General features: G+C 47.5%; 1 protein-coding gene across 1 annotated transcript in view; it reads left to right on the forward strand.

Annotated features, from left to right (window-relative positions):
- Positions 1-20,948, forward strand: part of MARCHF9 (membrane associated ring-CH-type finger 9) — a 731,209-nt gene extending 710,261 nt beyond the window's left edge. The window contains exon 4 of the mRNA XM_069653354.1: positions 20,235-20,948. Coding sequence (XP_069509455.1) covers positions 20,235-20,563 — 329 coding nt within the window. The 3' untranslated portion in view covers positions 20,564-20,948. The remainder of the gene's footprint in view (positions 1-20,234) is intronic.
- The last annotated feature ends 2,928 nt before the right edge of the window (positions 20,949-23,876 follow it).

Here is a 23,876-nt window from a genome sequence, read left to right on the forward strand (position 1 = left end):
CTTTCAGAAGTGTCCATGAACCACCCAGTGGACTAACCTGCTCTCTCATTGGCTACCTCACCAGAAGTGTTGCAGTTCTGTGGTAGCAGCAGGAACTTTGGTGGTCATCAATGTGTGGTACAAATCACCTTTCCTGAAAATTTCACCATCCCAGCTTCAAGAGAACCTGTCCTAGAGAAGCATCTTCAACCACGACTGGAAGGATGCCTGTCGTTGGCTGTGTGCGGTGGCTGTCACTGGAACTCTGTGAGGAATTCGACCATCCGCACGGTGGGTGTGCGCTCACCTGCTTTTTTTTACTTTAAAAAGAAATTGAATGATGGTAGATGAACTTCCGGAAAATGTGTGGGGCTAAGCCACACACCTTTTCCTATGCTCACCGCACAACATACATATAGACCTGTGTACTCTGGGTGGACACAGCTTACAGGGTCCGTCCCCCCTGTCATATTAAGTTGGAATATGACATCCAAATGTACATCAAGGCATCTCAGAAAGGGGAGGGAAAACCTTCCCCCTGCTATGGCCAGTTTAATTGCCTAGCAAAGGCTCCATGGATCCACCCTTTCCCTTTTGTTTAAGTTCTGTTATTGGTGGCAGCTTCGCATAGAAATCAACGTTTAATTCAAACAGGCCCACATGGGGCCTGGCTGCAGAGGCTAAACAAAAGAGACAGAGAACCCCAACACCCGTTTCATATGCACCGTGTCAACCTGAAGCCAGCTCCCACCCTACAGTATCAATGACAGTGAGCTGTTTTTACAGTAGGCAATCCCGGCAGGAGCACCCCATTCAGAAGCTGTGCGAATGTGGTATGCAAGTAACAGAAAGTCTGTTCTCGCTGCAGCTTCAAGGGAGATCTGCTCCTTTAATCCAAAACCACTGAGAGCTCCATTATCTAGAGAGACTATTTGATCCACACCAGACAGGAAGAAGGGTGAGATTTAGTATTACATGTTTTCACCCCTTTACCTTTTCTGTTGAAAAGCGCTCTGGTTATGACCTCATGCATATATGAGATTGTTGGCGGGGACCCAGGATTGGTCCATTAAGGTAGGCTTAGCCCACATCAATCACTGTGGCCCATTTGACTTTAAAAGAGGGCTGATCATCTGAAGACTTTGCAAGGAGTAGCAAGTGGAACTCACCATTGGACCCTGGCTGAAGGTACAGTATGCCTTACATCTTCCATCAGTGAAGGATGGCCAAGATTTCCAAGAGGGAAGCAAGATCCCTCCCCTAAACAACTTGCAGGGAACAGAGCGAGATACAGAATCCCGAACAGCCTCCAGCAGCTCCATAACCGGTACACAGTCCGCACACAGCGTGTCCTGCTACCTATTGCGGTAAGCTTCCTAGGTGGGATGTGGCAGAGAGTCTCTGAACCAAACCAAGGACACAGCAGTTGCCTGCAACACTCTCCTCAGCTTTGGGCAGGATACCTTAAAGGGCAACATGAGCTCAGTGAAGAAGCTAGGAGGAGTGCATCGACAAGCATCTACCAGCATTCGCCTTAAAGGACATTTTCAAGACAGTCAAGCCCCTTGACCTGCAACCGACTGCACCGCTGACTGTTGGTACGCCGCAGTCACTACCTCCATCCAAGATGCCTCGACCGGTGCTTCAGACATGCTGGCCAGCACTGAGACAATGATTCTGACCCTGAGCCAATGTGTAGGCCAGTCTGCAGCCGTCCGTCCACTCTCGCTCACCGAACTGCCGGATGCCTGATACTCACAGCCACCTCCCACCTGGAACTCTGTGGCAGAACCTACAAAGCGACCCGACCCTGTTGAGCACCAAGAACATCTACAACACGAGGTACATTGTGTGTCTGTCCCCCTGGTCTTTCTCCGAAGGCCCCTAGTGACATTTTGCAACTCATTGCTTCCTTTGTTTTGAATCCAAGTATTCTTGAACTATTGAGATGAATTACTTTACCGACTATCCTCCTATCAGTATCCATAGTGCATCCCTTTTCCTTCTTTGAAACTGCCTTTCGTCTGCATTTCTTTACAGGGTGGGTTGTATTTTGTAGTGTACTAGAACTGTCTGTTGTGATAATAATAAAGTAGGTATTTTTATACAACCTTGACTGGACCTTCCCTTTTATCATTGGGTAATAATCGTATTTTCACTGTGTTGCAACTAGCCAACGATCCACGACCTCGAGAGATAAACCTGCCGTTCAGTCAACGTTACCAAAATTGGACAAAGAGGTTTATAATTTGCTTGTGTTTTCAATCTATTCGCATCCCTTCTGGTGTACTAGAGGTGTGGGTCTGATTGATGGTTTAGAAAATGATATTCATCCCTGAACCACTGGTGCCCCGTAAGTTGATTTGTCACAAAGTCACCTTCTCCCATCCTGTGAAGTGTACTGAAGAGGCCTGCATTGGTGAATCTTGCATTTATTTATTTATTTATTTATTTATTTATTTATTTGTCTATCTATTTGTTTGTTTGTTTGTTTGTTTGTTTGTTTGTTTGTTTATTTATTTATATTTGTATGGCGCCTATACACAAGTGTTTCCAGGCGCCACAAGACAAAAATGAGGGCGGTGGGGGGACAAGGGAAAAAAACAGCAGTAAACGGTCATACTAGGCCTTGTGACATAATTACTGTGCAAGTGCAAACACAAAGAAGTGCAGGGGAGGGGGAGGTAAGGGGAAAGGGATTGGAACGGGGAAGGTGGGAGAGGGTGAAGTGCAGGAGTGGGAGCCCAAGCAGGGTGATGGGCAAGTGCAAGGGGAGGCACAATGGCAAGTGCTGGGGGAAAGTGGGAGAGGGAGGACAAATTCGGTGGATGGGGGTGGACCAGCCTCGGCTATTCCAGGAAGGGTGCCCCAAGGGAGTGCTGGAAGGGATGCTGGGGGAGACTGGTCAAGGAGGGCCAGGCCCCGGTAAGACTCATAGGGGACCAGGCACCAGTCTCAGTGGCAGAGGGAGATTAGAAAGGGAGGGGGAAAGGGAAGGAGAAGCAGAAGAGGAAAGTCTTGAGGAGTTTCCACAACTTAAGATCCGTCTCAAGTCTGAGGGGGGCAGGGAGGCAATTCCAGATGGAGGCTCCTGCCGTAGAAAAGGATCTACCTCCCACTCTGCTTGGAAAAGCTCCTGACCTGCGAGAGTTGAATCAGAGGCCGGAAGAACTCTAGCAGGGAGGTATTTAGGGAGAAATAGCTGGATGTAGAGAGGTCCCAGGGCCCAGATAGTCATGTGGATTATGCAACGAGTCTTAATTTGATCCTTGCGGTCACCGGGAGCCAGTGGAGAGATATTAGGGCTGGAGAGCTGTGGTTCCTGGTCTTGTTGCCAAGAATAAGTCTGGCAGCCCTATTCTGGATTAGTTGAAGAGGGCGAAGGGACTAAAGAGGCAGATTGAGGAAGAGGTTGTTGCAATAGTCCAGCCTAGAGCGAACCAGAGATCTGGAGACATTGGGCTTCTGGGGGAAGGTGAGGAAAGGGAGAATGCCTCTGAGGGCAATTAAGCTGAAAGTTGGACTTATTGGCAAGATCTGTGATGTGCAGGGAGAAGGAGAAGAATCAAAGATAACGCCAAGGTTTCTTGACTCACAGGAAGGTGAGGGGAGGGGACCCAAGGTGGGTGGCCAGAGAGAGTGAGGGAAACAGGGAGCAGGTGTCCCAATGAGAAAGATTTCTTTCTTACTGGCATGGAGGTCGAGCACCATGACTGCATAGCACTCAGGCAATCAGGTATGAGAGAGGAGGTAGCAGGGAGTTTAAAGGAGATCGAGTGTCATCAGCATAGCACTGGAAGTGTGGAGAGAAGGTGGAGATCAAGTGGGCCAGAGGGGCAAGGTAGATTTTGAAAAGCTATGGCAATAGGATAGAGCCTTGATGGACGCCACACATAGAGAATGGGGTGCGGGATAGGAAAGGGGCGCAATTGCACTTGGCTGGGTCGGTGTGAAAGGAAGGAGATCAGCCATGCCAATGCCCAGTCCGTGATGCCAAGGGTATCACAGAGACGATTTATGATGATGACATGATTGACAGTGTCAAAGGCAGAGGAAAGATCGAGAAGAATCAGAACAGAGGGAGAATTTGAATCCAGGTTTGAGAGCAGGTCTTCACGGCTGTTCAGGAGAGCAGTTTCAATGAATGCCTCTGGATGCTCTGAAGCCAGACTTGTGGTTGTGGAGGCAGCCAGTCGATTTGGTGTGGTGGGTTAGTTGGTAAATGACCAACTTCTCCATGAGTTTGCCCAAGAAAGGGCTGATAGAGATAGGGCGATAGTTAGCCGGGCATAACGGGTCTGCAGATGGCATTTTTAGGAGCGGGTGCACAAGGGAGTGCTTCAGGGGTTGTGGGAACGAGCCAGTGGTGACAGAGGTCATTCAAGGAAGGAATAAGGGAGGAGATGTTGTCCTTCATAGTTCTGGAAGAGCAGGAGAGCACCTGTTTGGAGGAGACGTTCATAGAGCGGACTACTCTAGAGACCTCTTCTGGTGCAATGGGAGAGAAAGTGGGCAGTATAGGGAGAGGAGGGGGGTCAAGATAGGCAAGAGAAGAGGAGGAGTGGGAAGGTGAGTCAAGGACAGTGTGGACAGGATGGCCTGAGCTTTGGAGGTGAAGTGGGAGGCCAGTGCAGTGCAGTAGGCTGGGGAGGGAAGAGGAGAGGCAGAGACTGCAGTAGGATTGGCAAGTTCCTTGCAGATTTTGAAAAGTTCTGATGTGTTATTGGTGCCCCAGAAATGCTGGCTTGGACATGAGCCATCTTCTTGGAGCAGATAGTGAGGCGATATTGCCTTTGGAGTAGGCGACAGGCCAGTTTGTCAGCAGATGTTCCTGAGGCCTGGCACTTCCGCTCAGCAGCTTTGCACTTGCATTTCAAAGCTGCCAAGTCAGAGTCATACCAAGAGTTGCATTTGGAGGAAGGGTTCATGCAGATCGTCATGACAGGGGCAAGGATGTCCTGAGTGTTGGAGCTGGGGAGATGGAGATGAGACAGTGCCAAGTCGTTAGAGGAGTCAGAGGTAGGGGAAGGAGGAGGGATGAACGTGGCGGCGAATGCAGCAACTGATACCCAGTTCATTGGTCGAATGACGGAGAAGGAGAGTGGAAGTGTTGGCGGAGGCATCATCAAGGGGCCAGTGAGCTCAAGCTGGAAGGAGAGGAGAGAGTGGTCGGACTAGGAGAGCAGAGTAGTTAGAGGGTTGGAGAGAAGGATGTCTGTGGAGATTAGAGCATCCAGGGTGTGTCCTGCAGAGTAGGCTGGGACAGAGGACAGAATTGTGTGAGAGAGAGAGAGTCACAGAGGTCATGAAAGAGTACAGAGGCCTGATCCTGAGAGTCCAGATGGATATTAAAGTCCCCAAGGAAGAGAGGAGGAGAGGTCCATCCTTTCTGAGAGGAAAAGAGGGGTAGGAGAGACAGATAGCCTGCAGATGAGCCATTCAAAGGAGAGTAGGATTGACTGGGAATGATAGTGGCCAGAGCCCACTCAGGAAAAATCAGGGCCACTCTGCCCCCAGAATGAGCCCTTCATCACCAGAGGTTGCATCTTGCATCTGAACCTGACTGAAGATTCCTTGCACCCGCAGCTCCTGGGCACCTCTCACTGGAACCAATGGAGGGAAATCCAACCTCCAGTTACCACCAGTCGACCCATAAAATTGGCCCCAGTAGACCCATCAAATCATCTGGGAATATCAGATTCAGGGGGAGAAATAAATGCAAAGTATTTGTCTCCTCCTGTCCTCCGTAGGATAACATTGAGAACCCATCTCGTTCCATTCCACTGCCTTTTGGTCGTTGAACCTGGGTGGTGGCATCTGAAAGATAAGAACACAACTTACCTACCTAGTAACTTTCTTGAATATCTTCTTTGAACTCACCAACACAAGAACAATTCTAACTTACCTGCTACGGATACATTCTGGGGAGAAGCATTGTTGCTCCTGTGCCTTTTGGGCACAAGGCCCCATTCTTCTTAGGGATTGGAAAGCTCAAGTTAGGTCAATTCACTTGTAACTTGGTTGCATCTATACTGCATTAATTTGCTAACCTCTTTAAATTTGATTAAGTCATTTGAATACATTTTAAAAACCTATGATTATGTTGCGATAATTTTACCAGATAATTTCATGTTTTGGTGTGTGTAAAGGCCTCGAATAAATATTTGTATTTGTATACATCCCTGTCTAAATTGAATGATTGTGTGCTTCACTGTGTGGACTCATTGTGGACCCCTGAGCCCATTCACACTCTTCCGAGAATAGCCTCGACTTCTTTCCAAGCTTACGTTGATTGGGTTTTGGTTAACCACTCATAAGTTCCATGTTCACTATAACTAGCGTGGCCTCCTTAAATCTCCACTCTAGGCCAGATTCTAGAAATCCATCTTAACAATAACCTTCTCACATTCCCAGGACATTGGTTACTGCAGAACCAGCAGACTTCAGATGTTGACAGCTTGTATTCCTGCATTCACATTGGAGTCTAAGAAAGGTTGTGTGTTGTGCATTGCTGTAGCATAGGCCCAGGTCTAGCTTACTTTTGATATCATTGGGGCATACTTGTGGTCATAGGCAATCTATTTAAGGCCTTTCTAAAGGGTTTCTGACTCCGCCATGCTGGTTGAAGCACATCGTCATCTGCTTGTTAGGAGAAGCATTTGACTATAGTCGATGCAGTAGTAACAGTAGAAAGAGGGAATGCTGAATAAGTCTTGGAGTGTCACGTATTTGTGACTTCCAACTACTGAAGAGGATTGCAAAAGGTGAGGAGATGTAACAGTACTTCTGCTGTTCACAGATGCACAATTTCGGTTATAACCTTATAGCTCTCACCTGCGGGCTCTACTGGCTGTTAATGGCCTGGAAAGCCAAGTAAACGACCCGGGCAAGTAATGGCTCTAACAAGTGCAGAGGACAATAAACACCTGGTATAGCCCACGGGTGTGTGCTGTAAGGCTGTTAGCAGTGCCTAAGAGACACTGATAAGGGTTCTAATTCAAACAAAAACGGCCATAAAATGGAAGCGGCACTAGCTCAGAGTAATCCATGTAATACACGGTAAGAGCTTACACAGAATCAAGATAGAAAAGATAGAGAAGAAAAGCCATCAAAAGATGGCCACCAGAGAGACCGTTTTCTATTTTCATTGCCTGATGTGTAGTGGACAGGAACCAGGGACCGAGCTAATGGAAGCCTGAGTTTGCACCAGAGTGGGGGAAGGGCTGAACGGGAGAGAGCCTCGTGTGGAGCCAGAGGGCCGGCAACGTTTTTGTTTTGTAATTCCAGTTGCCTGCAATGATTTCCAACACAGTGTTGGCTCATTTATTGTAACTGGTAGACTTTTCCACAAAGAGGCTTCTTTGAAATATATGCAGTTTTACTGCAAAGTGGCATTAGCATTTTTCCATTCGGTTATCACGCATTGGATGGAGGGATTGTGGGCGCAGGTAGAGATGTATCTATGGATAGTAGATCCTCAAGAGACTTCTTAAGTAATAGCCTATCCAGGAGTATTCACTCTGTCGTCACCTGTCCAGTAGAGCAGGATTCGCTTCTCTGTGAATACTCCCCATGGCTTCTTCCACCATACTGAACTAGGCCTTCTATGGCGAGTAATGTTATTTGGGCACATCCCATCCACCCCCTATACAAGAAGTTCCCAAACACTTGATACACATTTTTCATGGGTAAAATACTAACGTGAAAAGGCACCATGTTAAACAAGTATAGCCATTGGGCCTCATTACACGGATGGCGGTAAGGGTTTACCGGTAGCGGTAAGGGTACCAGTGCCGGTAATCCCTTACCGCCCTACTACGAGGTCCCTTTGCTGGTCCCTGCCTTAACGGCTGGTTTTACCAGGTTTTACCAGCCGTTAAGGACGGGACCCGCAAAGGGATGTTGGAGGCAATTACGGTACCGCTATTTGCGGTACCGTAATAGCCACCTTCCCCATTCCCATAGAGCCCTATGGGGGCTCAAATGGGAATGGGGAAGGGTCAATGGTGAATGGGGAAGGCCCGCCAACCTTGGAATGGGGCGGTAATTCCGCCATTCACCATGGCGGGATCGGTAAATTACCGGCGGCAACCATGGCGCTAATAGCAACCATGGCGCCACGGCGCCATGGTTACTGCCTTCCGTGTAATGAGGCCCATTGAGTTCAAAATCTCATCTTAATTCCCCCTATTTTCCTATGAAATTCAACTTCGCCAGTTTCCTGCAATAAGTGAAATCTGAGTTTGTCTTGTATCCTCTGCAGAAACATATGTTTAGTTTCTCTAGAAAGTGTGACTGCGAGATACTTAAAACCTTCCAAAATCCAACAAAATTCTCCATTATGGAATACATTCCAAAAGCAAGAGGGAGACAGTCAGAAAATCTCTGTTTGTCACGTTTTTCGTTAAAATGCAATTATAACGGATATGTTGAGCAGATCAAATCAGTGAGTAGATGACGAGACAGTGTCGGACATTAGGACTCACACGTCGTTTTAACGAATATGTTGAGCAGATTAATAAGTGCCAAGGACGAGTATGCTCGTCCTTTTTGCATAGACTTGCATAATAGCCTGGCAGTTAAGGGGTTAAATCAGTGAGTAGACAACGAGTCAGTGTCGGCTATTATGACTGATAAGTCATGGGTGCCACAATGCATGTGATGCTCAGATACCACGTTCCTACGTCTCTCGAGGTATCTCTAATAGCAGTTGCAAGGAGTTTAATGAAAAGGTTCAAACAAATGTACTCATTCCCTCATATTGGCAAAGCTGATTAATCTAGGATATAAATCCAGTTTGATTTGCATTGATAAAATTAGGCAGAACCTCTCTGTAGCATACAGCGTATACCTTTGTCAGTAAGTTTCTATCAAAATCTAGTAGTGAAACTGCGCAAATGTTTGCACACTTCCCAGGTACTGTCAAGTCACATCGGGCCAGGGATTTCTCCGGAGGTGTGGAAAAAGTCTACAAGTGAGCCATCCAGGTCTGGGCCTTTTGAGGGTTTCATTAAATCAATTCCACTTCTAATTTCCTCATTAGTGAAATGTATTTCCGTTCTGTTGTTTTTTTTCTACAATTAGGTTTAGAAGAGTGAGAAAACCACTTTGAGTTTCCTGAATTTCCTTTAATTGGGGCACATTTGTGACCATTGGCAAATTATTTAAGGCCTTTCTAAAGGGTTTCTGTGTTTTCGTTGCTAGTTAATATTACTCAAATGTAGACTTTATTTCATAATTAAAAATAAGAACCATCCCGTGGTCATCAAGAATAGAGTGTACTCTTCTATTCGCCTCATCGTTTAGCCTATTAGCCAATGATTTGCCTCCTCAGAAGGGCATGCGATGTATACAAATATTCAAGTTCTGCTAGGTATGTTTAAAAGAAACCTATTCTGTTGTTAAATCCCTTGAAAATGCAGCTATTATGATAGGAATAATCTTTGCTGTACTCCGGCCCTTCCGTTCTCAATTTGCCTCGCAGACATTCTAATTCTATCTTCCTGACCTTGTTAAGGTGTGAAGAGAAGCTAGTGGCCTTTTCCCTAATCACCCCCTTCCGTGCTTCCCATAAAAAGTACATTTCAGAAACTGGGTCCACATTTCCTTTATGAAGAATTCTCCCCTTGCATAGTGCACACCTTTGGTATCTGAAAGAGGAGGATTCTTGAGGCTCCACTTTTTCAATTCCTTTTTTGTGACCCGAGATCACAATTTTCCCAACTCCAGCTGACGGAGCATTGTCAAGTGACACTTTTGAAATACGAAATAGTTTTATGCGAGGGCATGTGTTTTGTGGGATTGAAAGGATAAATAAATGTTTCTCCAAGGACTAACAGTTTCTCCATGCATCCGCCAATCTCCAGTTTTCTTTTACACTCCGGATGCAGAAACAGGCTCGCCCAAGCCCTTTTTTTATTGGTGTGTGGCTTTAAATCCCAGCCCCGCCACCATTATGTTGTTTCTGTTTATAAAGCACCCAATTCATTATTACCACGAGCAGCAGTGGGGCAAGTCGAGCACAAATCACTGTTAGCACCCCAAGCGGGATGCCCTAGCATGCTAATAGCATTGATGGCTGCTGGGGACTGCTTGCCCAGCCTGTTGATGCTCTAAGCCCCTGGTCAAGGCCCTTGCTTGGCGCGGGCTATCTCCTCCGGCTAGTGGGCCATGACTGGGGTGGGGTAAGCTATCTCTCCACCTACCCGGCTGGCCTTTAACAGAATAATTAAATTACCCTGGTGAGAGTTCCTGACACAAGAATTTGCTATAATTAGAAACGCACCCTCTTAAACAATATGAATGATAGCAGACCTTCATTGTTAATTATGCTTTTACCTAAATAGATTTTTTTAAAAAAAATAATAGTCATCATTCGTCCTCTTGATAGTAATGGCATCTTTTTCCCTTTTGATCTGACTGTTTACGCCATTAACATTCAAGGATTGGAATTGGAAGTGCGCCATCATTTAATGTTTAAAACCACATTCAGAATTATTGATATCAGTACTGAAAACGTATACATTTAAAATCTGGTAGTACTCCACTGTCCCTTTGTGTTGCCCTTTCCTGTGGCCAGTCTGATCAGGTCATTATGTAAATCCTGATAACCTGTTAATGTGGCTTTAGAAGACCAAGAACACAATAACGCCCAGAGAGACCAACGGTGAAAGGTAAAGTATGGTCAGATGCGAAGATCCCAGAAAGAGACATAGGTAGGAAGGAGGTTGGTAACGAGCTCCTCAACCTAATTAGCTCTAAGGACCAATTACTGCAAGATACCAGATAAGAGTTTCAAGTGTGGCAGGAGAGCAAGTCCCTCCACAATTAATGTTAGAGGCTCATATTATTCCCTTCAGGCATTATGCAATGGTAAGCTACCAACTAGTACAGTTATCTCCTCGATGAACGTGCACCAGTTGCGCTTCCGTGTCAATACACTGCTCTGTTCTTTTGCCCATAAAGGGTTCATGTGCTTCTTTTTGTCTTTAGAATCTCGTCTTCTATCAAAGGGAGCTAGTTTCCTACCACTGGCAACAGGGCATTGCATGGCGGGTGAAGCGGAGTAAATACTTTATGGCCGGGAAAAGCCATGAACCACTAACACAAAGTTAAATGTTGAAAGATCAAGACAGTGGTTTCCAGTAACAAGGCAAAACACCCAGTGGTGTGTGCACTCGAGTTTCTGAGGGAAACCGTCTCAATGTTCATAAATTCCATTCAGCATATACGTAATGTACCACACGCTCCCTGAACAATGTGACCCAATCTTTATTTAGTATTTTTTTAAACACTGCAGATTCTTGTAGTTTTGCAAAAGTCCACTGTATCGTCAAAATAGTGGAGAATAAAGCCTTTCCATAGCAAGGTCCCATTTATGAATCCCCGCTAAAGATGCTGAATTGTTTTGGGGAAATGCTGCCCTTCCTCAGGCGCACACAGTGAGATCAAGAAACAGAGCCGTGGTTGTCTCCCTGCAAAGCTTGCTGGAAGCTCCAGACTTTTCAGTGAATGTAAGCATTACACACCTTAATTGAACTTATGCTTCCTGGGTTTGAAGGTTAACAAGGATATGTTACTTAACATTCGTTAGAAAGTATTCATCAACTAAAAATGTAATTTGGAATGTTCAGGCTGTTTTTCAATTGTATCAACATAGTCCTTTGCACGTAATTTTCTGTCAACAGATAATGCATGTAGAGAGAAGGAGATGGCTTCTGCATATGTAGGACGCAAAAGGATACACTGTACTGTTTAGAACAGTTGCAAGGGCCCAATTTCTATGATGACTTCCATCTTGCGTTACCCGGTGAGTACTTCTGTTTTTAGGACCCTCTTGGGCCTAACAATCCTTATTTAAAATATCTTGAGCCCCCCCAGGGCCCTAGCGACCATGCTTGATCCCCAGCCCTCTTCTTCTCTCTTCCCCTCCCTCCTCCCACCTCCTCATCTGCACTCCTCTCCTGATTGGATACCGTGTGTCCTTCCGTGCCTGGGCTAGCAACCAGCATCTGTGTGTGCTTGCCACTTCCATCTGGTGTTACCCGGTGAGTACTGCTGTTTTTAGGACCTTCCTGGGCCTGAAAATCCTTATTTAAAATATCTTGAGCCCCCTCAGGCCCGCTGTCCACGCTTGTTCGCCGACCCTCCCTTTTTCTCTTCCCCTCCCTCCTCCCTCCTAGCCAGCCCTACTCCCCTGATAGGCGTTTGCTCCTTTTAACCGACCCTCCTAGGGAATCCCTCTGCCCTGCAGCCCATGCGACTAAGGGCCCAAGGCAAAAGGCAGCTCCCACAGAAGGAACTCCTGATAGTGTCTGCAGGTGTCAGCAGGGGAAGCCAGTGGCCAGCTGTCAACTATCAGCGACTAGTAAGGTAGGAATGGCCCGGGTGAGGAATAGAGCCATCACTCTACCCTGAAACCCTGCCACATAGCAACCTTACATACACTAGAATAATTGTGCTGTCTGCTGTACTTCAACTGCATTGTGAATGTTTTTTTAATTGATTGTGAAATCTAGGCCTTTCTCCCACTATACAGGACTCTTAGACCTAAGTGTGTTTTTGTTTAATTGCATTGTGAAAGTATTTTAAATTGCATTGTGGAACCTAGACCTTTCTCCCACTATACAGGACTCTTAGACCTAGGTGTGTTTTTATTTAATTGCTTTGTGAAAGTATTTTAAATTGCATTGTGAAACATAGGCCTTTCTCCCACTATACAGGATTCTTGGGCCTAGGTGTGTTTTTGTTTAATTGCATTGTGAAAGTATTTTAAATTTGCATTGTGAAACCTAGACCTTTTTCCCACTATACAGGACTTTTAGTCCTAGGTGTGCTGTTTCCATTGTTAAACTACATTGTGAAAGTAGTGCTTTCTTTGGTTTTTTGCCTTCTTAGCAAAGCGTTCAGCTAGCAAACTGTTCTACTACTGTCTAAGCCCTCATTGTTTGGTCAATTGTCTACTACTTCTCATTTCTCCTTGTCTCGTCTGCTTGCACCCCTCCCTGCGTCCTTCCCTAGGGCTTGCCTACCCTGCTGTCTCCTCCTTAGCTACCTTGCCCTCTCCTCCTTCCTCTTAGTCCCCCTCTCAGCTGCTTCTACAACTCCGCAGGGTGTATCTCTGATTTGTACCCCTCCCCAGATGTCCTTCAAAGATGGCACCCTTCTCCATATTGCCACTCTAAACTCTTGTTCAGCTGTCAAACACTCCTCTGACATCTGCTGCCTCCTTGAAGATCTTGACCTCGATGTCCCTGCTCTCACTGAGACATGGTTCACAGCCAGGTCTGTCACAAGCTTTGACACAGTCCTCCCTGATAGCTAGAAGATCCTCTCCACGCCCAGGTCCAACCGTTCCGGAGGGGGTGTAGCCCTGATCTTCCCCGAGTGGATTCCTGCCTCTGTCATTCCTACGCAGGCCTAGACCTCTTTTGAATGCCTCATCTGCAAGTTCGCTCTCTCTCCCCTAGCCATTACCTTACTGTGGCTACCATCTATCAGCCACCTGGTCAAATCTCCTCCTTCCTCTCTGAGTGGGTGGAGCTCTCCTCTTCCCTCCTGGTCTTGACAACTCAACTCCTTCTTGGAGACTTTAACATCCACCTGGATGCTTCCTGTCCTTTCTCTGGACTCATGTGTGACCTCTGCGACTCTCTCTCTCACTCTCTCTCCATTCTCTCTCTCTCTCTCTCTCTCTCTCCCCCCCCCTCTCTCTCTCTCTCTCTCTCTCTCTCTCTCTATGCCCTGCCCTCAGGCCTGACTCACTCTGCAGGGCACATTCTTGATGTTATGATCTCTACAGACCTTCCCCTTTCTATCCCTCTCACCACATCTCTCTCCTGGAGTAATCACTTTCTCCTTTCCTCCCAGATCACTCTCTCCACCCCTCAGGCCAAGCCAACTCCAGCACGGCCACCTACCTTTGCGGTTATCCGACCCATGAAGCATGTGTCAGTTGAGGCTTTCTCCACCACTTTCTCACCCGCCCCTTTGGCTGACTCACACCCTGACAGAGCTCTCTCCGTGCTCCATTCTGCTATATCTGATACTCTCGATGTTCTGGCCCCTGTCATGAGGATCCGCTTGAAGCCCAAAGCCAAGTGCAACTCCTGGTACGACTCAGACCTCGCCACCCTTAAATGCAAGCGCAGGGTCTCTGAGAGGAAATGGCATGCTTCCGGTACATCCTCTGACAAACTGGCCTGCCGTCTGCTCCAAAGGCAATACCGGCTCTCTGTCCGCACCAAGAAGAGAGCCCACATCCAAGTCCTCATCTCTGCAGCATCTAACAACTCGGCCAAACTCTTTAAAATCTGCAAGGAGCTGGCCAATCCTGCTGCAGTCTCTACCTCTCCTGTCCCCTCCCAGGCCCTCTGCACAGTCCTGGCTTCTCATTTCATCTCTAAAACTCAGGACAACCTATCCTCTCTCTCTCTTCCTCTCCCCCTGCCCCCTCTACTCCCTGCTCTTCCTCTGGCCCTTCTTTGGCCAACTCTCCTTCCTCCTTCTCTGCCTTTCCCCTGTTCGCCCAAGATGAGGTTTCTAGACAAGTCCGATCTATGAAAGTCTCGTCAAAACAGGTTAACCCCTGTTCCTCCAAAACCATCAAGGACCACATTGACACCTTGGCCCCTGATCTGGCTGACTTCTGCAACCACTCCTTCGCCACTAGAGTCTTCCCTTCCCCCGTGAAGCACTCCCTTGTGCATCCTCTTCTTAAAAAAACCCTCTGCCGGCCTGTCCTGCCCGGCTAACTATCACACAATCTCCATCACTCCTTTACTGGGCAAACTCCTGGAGAACCTGGCCATCTCCCAGCTTAATCTTCACACTGAATCTGTTGGTTGTTTCCAGGACCATCCGTCTGGCTTCAGAGCTGCCAGAAGCACAGAAACTGCTCTCCTGAACATCCATGAAGACCTGCACTCCAACCTCGATTCCAACACCCCCTGTGTCCTCATCTTACTTCATCTCTCTTCTGCCTTTGACATGGTCAACCATGCCATCCTGCTCAACCGTCTTCGTGATAACCTGCTCAGGCCCTGGCTTGGCTGACCTCTTTCCTCTCCGATCGACCCTCCCAGGTCTAACTTGGGTCCTCCCTCTCCTCTATATCTGTCTGTGGTGTTCCCCAGGGTTCTAACCTCTTTCTCTAGCTATTCAACCAATACCTAGCACTTCTTGCCCACTGCATTGCCGCTCTCTGCCCCAACTTTCAGTGCTATGCGGATGACACTCAACTCATTTTCAGGCTCCCTTCCGCCACTTCTTCTCCTTCTCTCATCTCCGACTGTCTGTCTGCTTTCCAGGAGTGATGTGTTGCCAATGATCTCTGCCTTAATGCCAGTGGGACTGAGATTCTACTCATCGGCACACCGGCTCCCTCCTTTCCTGTTACTCTCTGGCCCGCCTCTATTTGCCCTTTTCCTGCTCCCACCTGTGAGGCTATAAACCTCGGGGTCATCTTCGACTCCACACTCTCCTTCTCTCCTCACATCTCTGATGTCTCTAAGAAATCACACTACCAGCTGCACCTTGGCAGAGGTATTCTTCCTTTCCTCTCCTTCCCCCAGAAGCTCACTGTCTCCAGAGCTCAGGTTCTCTCTAGGCTGGACTACTGCAACAGCCTCTTTCTAAATCTGCCTTCTTCTACTCTCTGCCCTCTGCAACTCATCCAGTACAGGACTGCAAGACTTGTCCTTGGACTCAAGCCCAGGGATCATATCTCTCCAGGACTGAAATCTCTGCACTGGCTCCCAGTGGCTGCGAGGATTAAGTTCAAAGCCCTCTGCATTGTCCACAAGGCCTTCTGGGGCCTGGGGCCTAAATACCTTCAACTCTCTCTTCCTAAATATCTTCCTTCTCATGTTCTTCGCTCATCCGCCTCCAACTCCCTCAGGGTCAGTTGCTTCTCCAAGCAACGAGTTTGTTGTAGATCTCTTTCTTCGGCTGGGGCCTCCGTCTGCAACAGCCTCTCTGCCTCCCTAAAACTTGAGGACAACATCTCTGGTTCCGGAAGCACCTCAAAACCTTCCTCTTTGCTTCTGCTTTCTCACCCCCTCTCCCCTGCTGAACTCCTGACTGAAACTGAAACTGCACTGGTCACTGGCTACCATCTGATCTCGGGCCCAGATCCCCTCCCCTGCCAGTTGCACACCTGCACTGCCTCCCTGGAACCCCCGCACTTGGGATTGTTTTTCTGTATCCCTATAGTCCCCTAACAGCACTTGACACCTGATGTCTGCACTTACCCTTGCACTTGCCATCAGCTGCCCGCACATTTTACTTATTGCTTTATTCTATTCATTTTTACTGTCGATGCCATGTACTGCACTGTCCCCGCCCCCTCAGCCCCTGCATTTTTCCCCTCCCCCCTTCCCCTGCACTTGCGCGATCTCAATGTCACCTGGCCTAGTAATATCATTGTCTCTGTCTTCCCTCTATTCCCCCTCCCTTGCCTCGTCGCGCCTTGAAACACTTGGAGCCCGGTATGGAGACAGCCATGCCCTTATGAAGGGCATGGCTACCTCCATACTCGTAATGAGGCCCAACGTGTTGAAAAAAGAGCATAGATTTCTCAGGGATACCAATAAAGATGGACATGTGGAAAGAGGCCCAATAAGGGTTATATGTGGAATATATGCTTCCCACTGTATGCTATATGGATATTGCAGGTCACTGGAGAGTTCTGTGGCCAACTAGAGGAAGTGGCCAATGGCTGGGCTACTTTATAAGGTCACGGAACTCTGAGGTGACTTCAATATCCTTTTATTCTATATAGTGGGTATTCTAACCCCTGTAATACATGTTAACACCATCATCAGTCTCCTTCACCACTTGGTCCCTTGCTCGCTCAGGTACAAGCAACATTCCAGCCGCTGATGCGTGGAATGCGTGTTGGATCTGTTACGTTGGAAGAACACACTGACATGCAGCGTTGCGGGTTAGAATAGGTGGTAACATGCAGAGAGATTCCTGCTCTCCTGTGCTAAACGACAGCTGCACACAAATTAGACTTTCTGACTTAAATGGCTCTTTATTTATAGTCTAATGACTGAATTCATCAAGAGAATAAGTTTAAAAGAAAGCAATATGAAAATCTAATCACCCTGTGTTCTGCCTCTGGCAGCAGGCATTGTGACATCACTGCACTAAGAGTAGTTAGTAATCTCCTACTTACTTGTCTAGAAGGCAAACAGAACATTCGTACCCGGGGAAGAGCACTTAGGTAATCAGGTGGCTGGAACAACAGGCAAGAATACACATTCTTTTTCCAAGCACCTGAGGCCCTTCCCCAGGTGGCGCCATCTTTTTTGTTTTCGAATGTGGGGAGGCAACAGGCAGCCTCTCGGCCTCCCTACACCCCCAAAACCCAAAACAAAACAAACCTCTTCTCCACCCCCTCTCTCGCTTCCTCCCCACTTACCTGCTGGACCAGAGTTTTGTGCTCCGGTCCCAGCACTCCTCCTGCTCCTGGCGACCACCATAGAAATGGAAAAGGGACATTGGGCCTCATTATGACCCTGCCGGTCCGGAAACAATGGTGGCGGTTAATGTGCTGCCACTGTTGTTTCTGGACCGGCTGATTCCGAGTCCTGTAGGCAGGAGGTGCCACTCCTGCCAGGGGTGACCTGGCGGGAGTAACGCCACCCGCCTGCGGGCGGAAATGGAAACACTGGCTCCGTCCTAGACGGAACCAGTGTTTCCATTGCCCCAATGCCCATGGAGTCCTAAAGAACTCCATGGGAATGGGGATTTACGGAATTCCGCCTCTGGAATTACCGGGTCACTGGGGTTGTGATGCCCCAGTGATTCCGGCAATCACGGAGGCGGAATGGTATTTCGGGTCCGGTGGCAGCCTGCTGGATTTTCCAGCACGGCTACCGCCGAACTTGTAATGAGGCCCATTGTCCCTTTTTTATGGCGGTCGTCATGTCATTTTTTTCCCTCTGGAAATTGGCGCTGCTTGCGCAGCCAATCTTCTGAGGAAAATAAGAAACCATTTGCAACCCTGATAAGCTTCGGCGTGCAAATGGCTTTCCGCCCCCTCTGTGGGAGGTGGATAGGGCTTTTAACGGCCCAAATGCCCTCAGCGAGGCCCTCCTTTTGCTCGGGCCTGCCTAGGCTCGGACTGGCAAGCCGTTAAAGGCCATGTCTGCCCCCACAGCAGGGGTGAAAACCATATTATGTAGAGGCTTTTGTGTAGATAGTTCAGGATTCCAGGTAACATATTGTGTTAAAGGAAATGGTTATTGTCATAATGCCACACTTTGACAATCTCTGGATTAGATGGCTCAGTTAAGAAAGATTGAATTTGCTGCAGTGTTCGTGTTTTCCCAGCAGGCGGTCCATCAAGAGTACAATGAAGCTGCCTCTGGCATTGATTCTGTGTGTGGCAATCATGATAACAAGAGTATCTCAGATTGTCTTTTTAAAATTAAAACATGGACACCATTAGCTCTTCCCCCTGTTCCCAATGCACCCTCTACTGTACTGGAGTCCCATTGCTGCAAGCACGTAGTGTCATCACCGCTCCTGAGCTCTCTTGGGGTTTCGGACCTCGCATGCAGAAATGCTGTGTGAATAACATCCAAAAATGCAAGGTAACAGACCTTGTCCAAATCAATAGCAGAAAAGGGGACCTAAGGCTGGATCGCGGTCATTTTTACCACAGATGTGATTCCCCCTTCCCCCAGCTCCTCTCGTGCCACAGGCAGGCTCCCCCTGCTTTCTAGTTGTGAGCCTGCAGAGAAGGGGGTACTCTGTGGCCCTCTTTATTGGGGCCCATACTGTATTCCTGGTTGTGGTGGGAGGCTCTTCAGGGATATTCTTGGTCCCCTTGGCTTTTTTCACGGGGGGCACTTCCATGAATCCCATAATCTTTGTATCCCGGGCCCTTCCTTTGTCTCACATTTCTGGTGCCCTATGCCATCCCATTCAGGGACCAGCTCCATTCCCGTAGCAGGTGCATATGCACGCCAGAGTGAGGTGGGATGCGGTATGTGGGCCATGAAATCTTGACCCACTCCCCTAGTTCTTTGCAAATTTGAGAAATGGCAAGCGAGTGACCGCTAAATTTCCACATGCGAACCAGCACTCCACAACACTGTAGCTTGCTGAATTACGCATCCTCACAAGGAACCAGAAGTAGGTTCACACAACATGTATTGTATTAAGGGGGTAGAAATAGAGTGTAACCTTGATTTTTTGTATTGACTGAATTTCTCACTGCTCAAAAATATATTTGGTAGCTCTCTGAGTGTAAAAATAATTATACAACTACATTGCCCCCTTTAACAGCAACTGGCATGAGGTATGTCCCTTCCAATACTGTCATGGCTGCATTCAATGTTCGTGACCTCACCAGTGCCCACATAATATCCCAATGAAATGTCAACCCTTTTCCTACACATCTGAATTTCTATGGCTATAGGGGGACCCTGCAGCTGCATGTCACTGGGACCCCCACAACCGTTGTACCTAAACCTGGCCCTGTAAGAGCGACATTTTACACCAGCAATTGCACCTAAGCAAAAATTTCTCAAATAAAAATATGAATTTGACTGTGAATTTTGCACTGGAGCAATATATACCTCTGTGTAAACGTCCTGCAAGATGTCACTCTACAAATGCCACAAGGAGCCATTTCTCTGTGGTCCATGGTCGCTTGTATAGCGCTAACGGCCGAGGCATCAAGGCGCTGCTACAGAATTGAGACTTCATGTACCATAGTCAAAGAGGGAAATTACGGACATAGGAAGGTTTTCAAATCCTTCCTAACGGTTATGAAATTGCAACTACTATAGTCTATGGTATATAGGGCCTGATTCATGGAAGTATTTTATAATGGCGCAATCCCATAGGAAAATGTTGCATGAATCAGGTCCATAGTCTCTTATAGTCTCTAAGGATCGACTTTCCTTGTATTCATTGTAACATGTAATTCGTTTAATCGTTTCAACTGCAGCAAAACAAGACTACAGCTAACAGCATGGCTTTGGCAAATGAGGGCCCTTTCTATTACATCCTCAAATTTACAATGTCGGCCACCACCCACTTACTTAACTTCGGTTGTCTGTCTCATGCTCCACCTTGTTGTCCTCAGGTCTCTTTTCAATAGTTAGGACAACCATCCTAAAATGCAGATGCATGTCCACGGCTATTCAACATTGTTCTAGACCGCGACCCAATGCACTCTGATGGCCAGGTTGCAGCGTCCTACAAAGTTTGCTAACCATCTTCCTTCTCCTCCCCAGGTCTCATCATTCACGAAGGCTCTTCCGTCTACCGGATCTTCAAGCGGTGGCAAGCCGTCAACCAGCAGTGGAAAGTGCTGAACTATGACAAAACCAAGGACCTCGGGGAGCCCCTGGGTGGGACGATGAAGCTCGGGGGGAGGAATTCACGGACAAACCACCCCTTGAACAATGACCGTAACCCCAGGCGCAGCCAGAGGGTTAGAACTATCTTGAACCATCACTGTGGGTACACGATTCTGCACATTCTCAGCCACCTGCGGCCTAATGAGCACCGGAGTGGCTCCAGCTCCAACCGGGAGGTGGTGATGAGAGTTACAACTGTGTAACGATGAGCAATCTTTGACGTTTCCTTCGGGCCTACTTGGGCAAGTCATGGACCATGACGCCGCGCCAAGGTACTGCGAGAGGTTGGGATAAACACAAATGTTTCAATGTACCCAACAACAGGCTCCATTTTTGGGGGTCCCTTTGGAGTCGGCCTCAAATGCATCCTGGCAGCCGGGAGCTTTTTTTGAATCTAAAAACTGGCAATTTTTGGTTCCGGATTGGGTGGGGCTTGCCTCCCTTCCTGCACAGTTTTTTCACTTTATCTTTCACAATGGGGGGAAAGGAGAAAAAAGTCTTCAGCGCCCCTTTGTTCCAACCACAATCACAATTTTGGCCCATCCATCAATGCGAAAGTTCTCTGAACCCATGGCTTTGAAAGATATGTGTGTATATATATATATATATATATATATATATATATATATATATATATATATATATATATATATATAAATATTGAAAAAATCAGGGCTTCCCTAAACAAGATGAGAAATTATCAGGGGAAAACCTGCAAAGTAAAGCTGCATTTGTCAATTTTCGACCCCAGTCGTCCATTTCGGCTACAGTATTAACATTTTTACCTCAGCTTAAAAAAAAAACAGCAAAGAAATTACAATCGAAACACTCCGTTTAATGGAAAAAAACAGTCGCCAGTATTGCATAAGCAAGCGTTTAATTAAAAAAAATGGCAAATCAAACGATTGAAATCTTTATAAACTTACCAATCAAAAAAAGGTGCAATAAACATTTTTAAGGCAGACTGGTCTCTTTGCAATAAGATCCCCGTGCATTGCATGCTTATTCCAGTTTGCATGCAGGTGTGTCGGGAAATGCTTCTTCTTTCCTCTCGCGAGCAGGTGTTAGTGTGGGAGGGTTAAGCCTGCGGTGCATTTGGGTGCTGTAATTTTTCTTTACACAGACCCTGTCCTTTTCTTTCTGCCATCCCGCGCATGCGTGCGAAGCTGTTCCGAGGCAAGCACTGTTACATTGGCCCCTCAGCTCCGAACAGGCCAGCGCCCAGGTAAGCCATTACAAACGTTGCTTTCTGCTCTCAACTAAAAGGGAAGAGTCATCGAATGGGATGGTTGTTTTATTTAATTTTGTTCTGCCGGAAATGGTAGCCCAGTGTTGCCATTGATTGATGAATGATGACAGTACAAACCTTGTACAGTCACCTGTTATTTCAATGTCATGCCATCTGGCCTTTGCTTCGTTTTGCAATATGTAAACACTCGTGACCGCCTCGCGCCCTAGCACGTCCATTTTCTCTGCCTATGTTTATGGCAGTTTAATAGAGATGGCTGTGTTTGTTTCATGGGGATGAGCGGGAGAAACTCTACCGCCAAACCCGCAGAGAATACAATGCCTGCAGGGGAAAGGTTACCTGAGCGCCCTACGTTGCTGGGGTAAGACTGAGAGGACAATGTATGTATGGGGACAACACAAGATCTGGGAGTCCTCTGCGAGCCATGCTGAGGGCCCCCACCAACTCAGCAACATATCACAGGTTGCACCACACAATGGGCCAGTCTAGATTAGCACGCTTGCACGCATGAACGTGCTGCTGAAGGGGTATGACGCACACTGCACTAGGAGAAAGATATAAATATATGTTTTAATGCAACATACAGCACACTTTCTGAGAAAAATTGGCTAAAAAGCCACAGTGTTTGCTATTGTTTTGTAGGGTACCACCAAACCAAAAATCCAATACATGCAAGTCACCAACAGTGCACATGAACATTAATGCTTTGCTATTAAAAATGCCATGCCACAATGAACACATGTCCAACTGGCTGCACAATGTAGACCAGTGTAGACATGCAATAACATTACAGTAAAGCATGCCAAGTCACATTTAGACATACCTAGACTGGTTGCACCAAAATGCCAATCAAAGCAATAACACTCATCAAGAAGAGAGCACATGTTCAAGCCTGCATCTCTGCGGCCTCTAACAACATGGCCAAACTCTTTAAAATCTGCAAGGAACTTGCCAATCCTGTTGCAGTCTCTACCTCTCCTGTTCCCCCAACATGCCCTCTCTACGGCTTTGGCCTCTTGCTTCTCTGCTGAAACACAGGACATCCTGTCCACTATCTCCTCTGTCTCTCTAACACCTGACGATGTTTCTAGACAAGCCCCACCTACGGTAGTGTCGTTGAAACAGGTGGTCGCCCGCTCCTCCAGAACCATCAAGGACCTTAATGACACCCTTGCTCCAGCCTTGGCTGATTTCTGTAATCATTCTTTTGCCACTGGAACTTTCCCCTCTCCCAAACTCTTGGAAAAGCTGGCCGCTGCCAGCTTACACTCCACACTGAATCTGTTGGTTGTCTCCATGACCATCAGTCTGGCGTAAGAGCTGCCAGAGGCACCGTGCAACGGCTCTCCTGAAAACATGTGAAGATCTGATCTCTAACCTTGATTCCAGCATTACTTCTGTCCTCATCCTCCTTGAACTTTCCTCTGCTTTCGACACAGTCAACCACGCTATCCTGATCAATCGACTCTGTGAGAACATGGGCAAACGGATCAGGTCCATGAGTGGCTGACCTCCTTCCTCTTGGACCACACCTCCCAGGTCCAACTTGGTCCCTTTCACTCTGCCACCTCTCTCTACCTGTGGCATTCCCCAGGGCTTTATCCTCTCACGCTGGTTTTTCAACCTCTACTTGGCACCTTTAGCCCACCTGATCTCTACCTTCTCCTCTAACTTTCAATGTTATGCAGATGACATTCAGTTTTCCTTCAATCTCCCCTCAGCCTACTCTCCTCCCACACATTCCTGGTGTCATCTTCAACTCCACTCTCTCTTTCTCTCCACACATCTTGGATGTAGCCAAGAAGTCCCACTACCAGCTGCACCTCCTCAAAGGGACTCTTTTCTTTCTCACTTTCCTCCAGAAGCTCTTTTTCTCCAGAGCGCTGGTTCTCTCTAGGCTGGACTACTGCAACAGCCACTTTCTCAATCTGCCTTCCTCTACTCTCCGCCCTCTGCAACTAATTCAGAACAGGACTGCAAGACTTATCCTTGGCCTCAAGGCCAGGGACCGTATCTCTCCAGCCATGAAATCTCTTCACTGGCTCCCGGTGGCTGCAAGGATCAAGTTCAAAGTTCAAGACCCTTTGCATTGTCCACAAGGCTTTCTGGGGCTGGGATCCTCACTATATCCAACACTCTCTTCCAAAATACCTTCCTTCTTGAGCCCTGAGGGTTAGATGCTTCTCCAGGTAGAGAGTGGGGGGTGGGGCGGAGGTTTCCCTCTCCCCTGAAGTAGCCTCCCTCTGGAATGGCCTCCCTGCCCCTCG

The sequence above is a fragment of the Ambystoma mexicanum genome, chromosome 3q, assembly GCF_040938575.1.
Source record: "Ambystoma mexicanum isolate Mex_15411 chromosome 3q, UKY_AmexF1_1, whole genome shotgun sequence".
In the NCBI taxonomy this organism is placed as follows: domain Eukaryota; kingdom Metazoa; phylum Chordata; class Amphibia; order Caudata; family Ambystomatidae; genus Ambystoma; species Ambystoma mexicanum.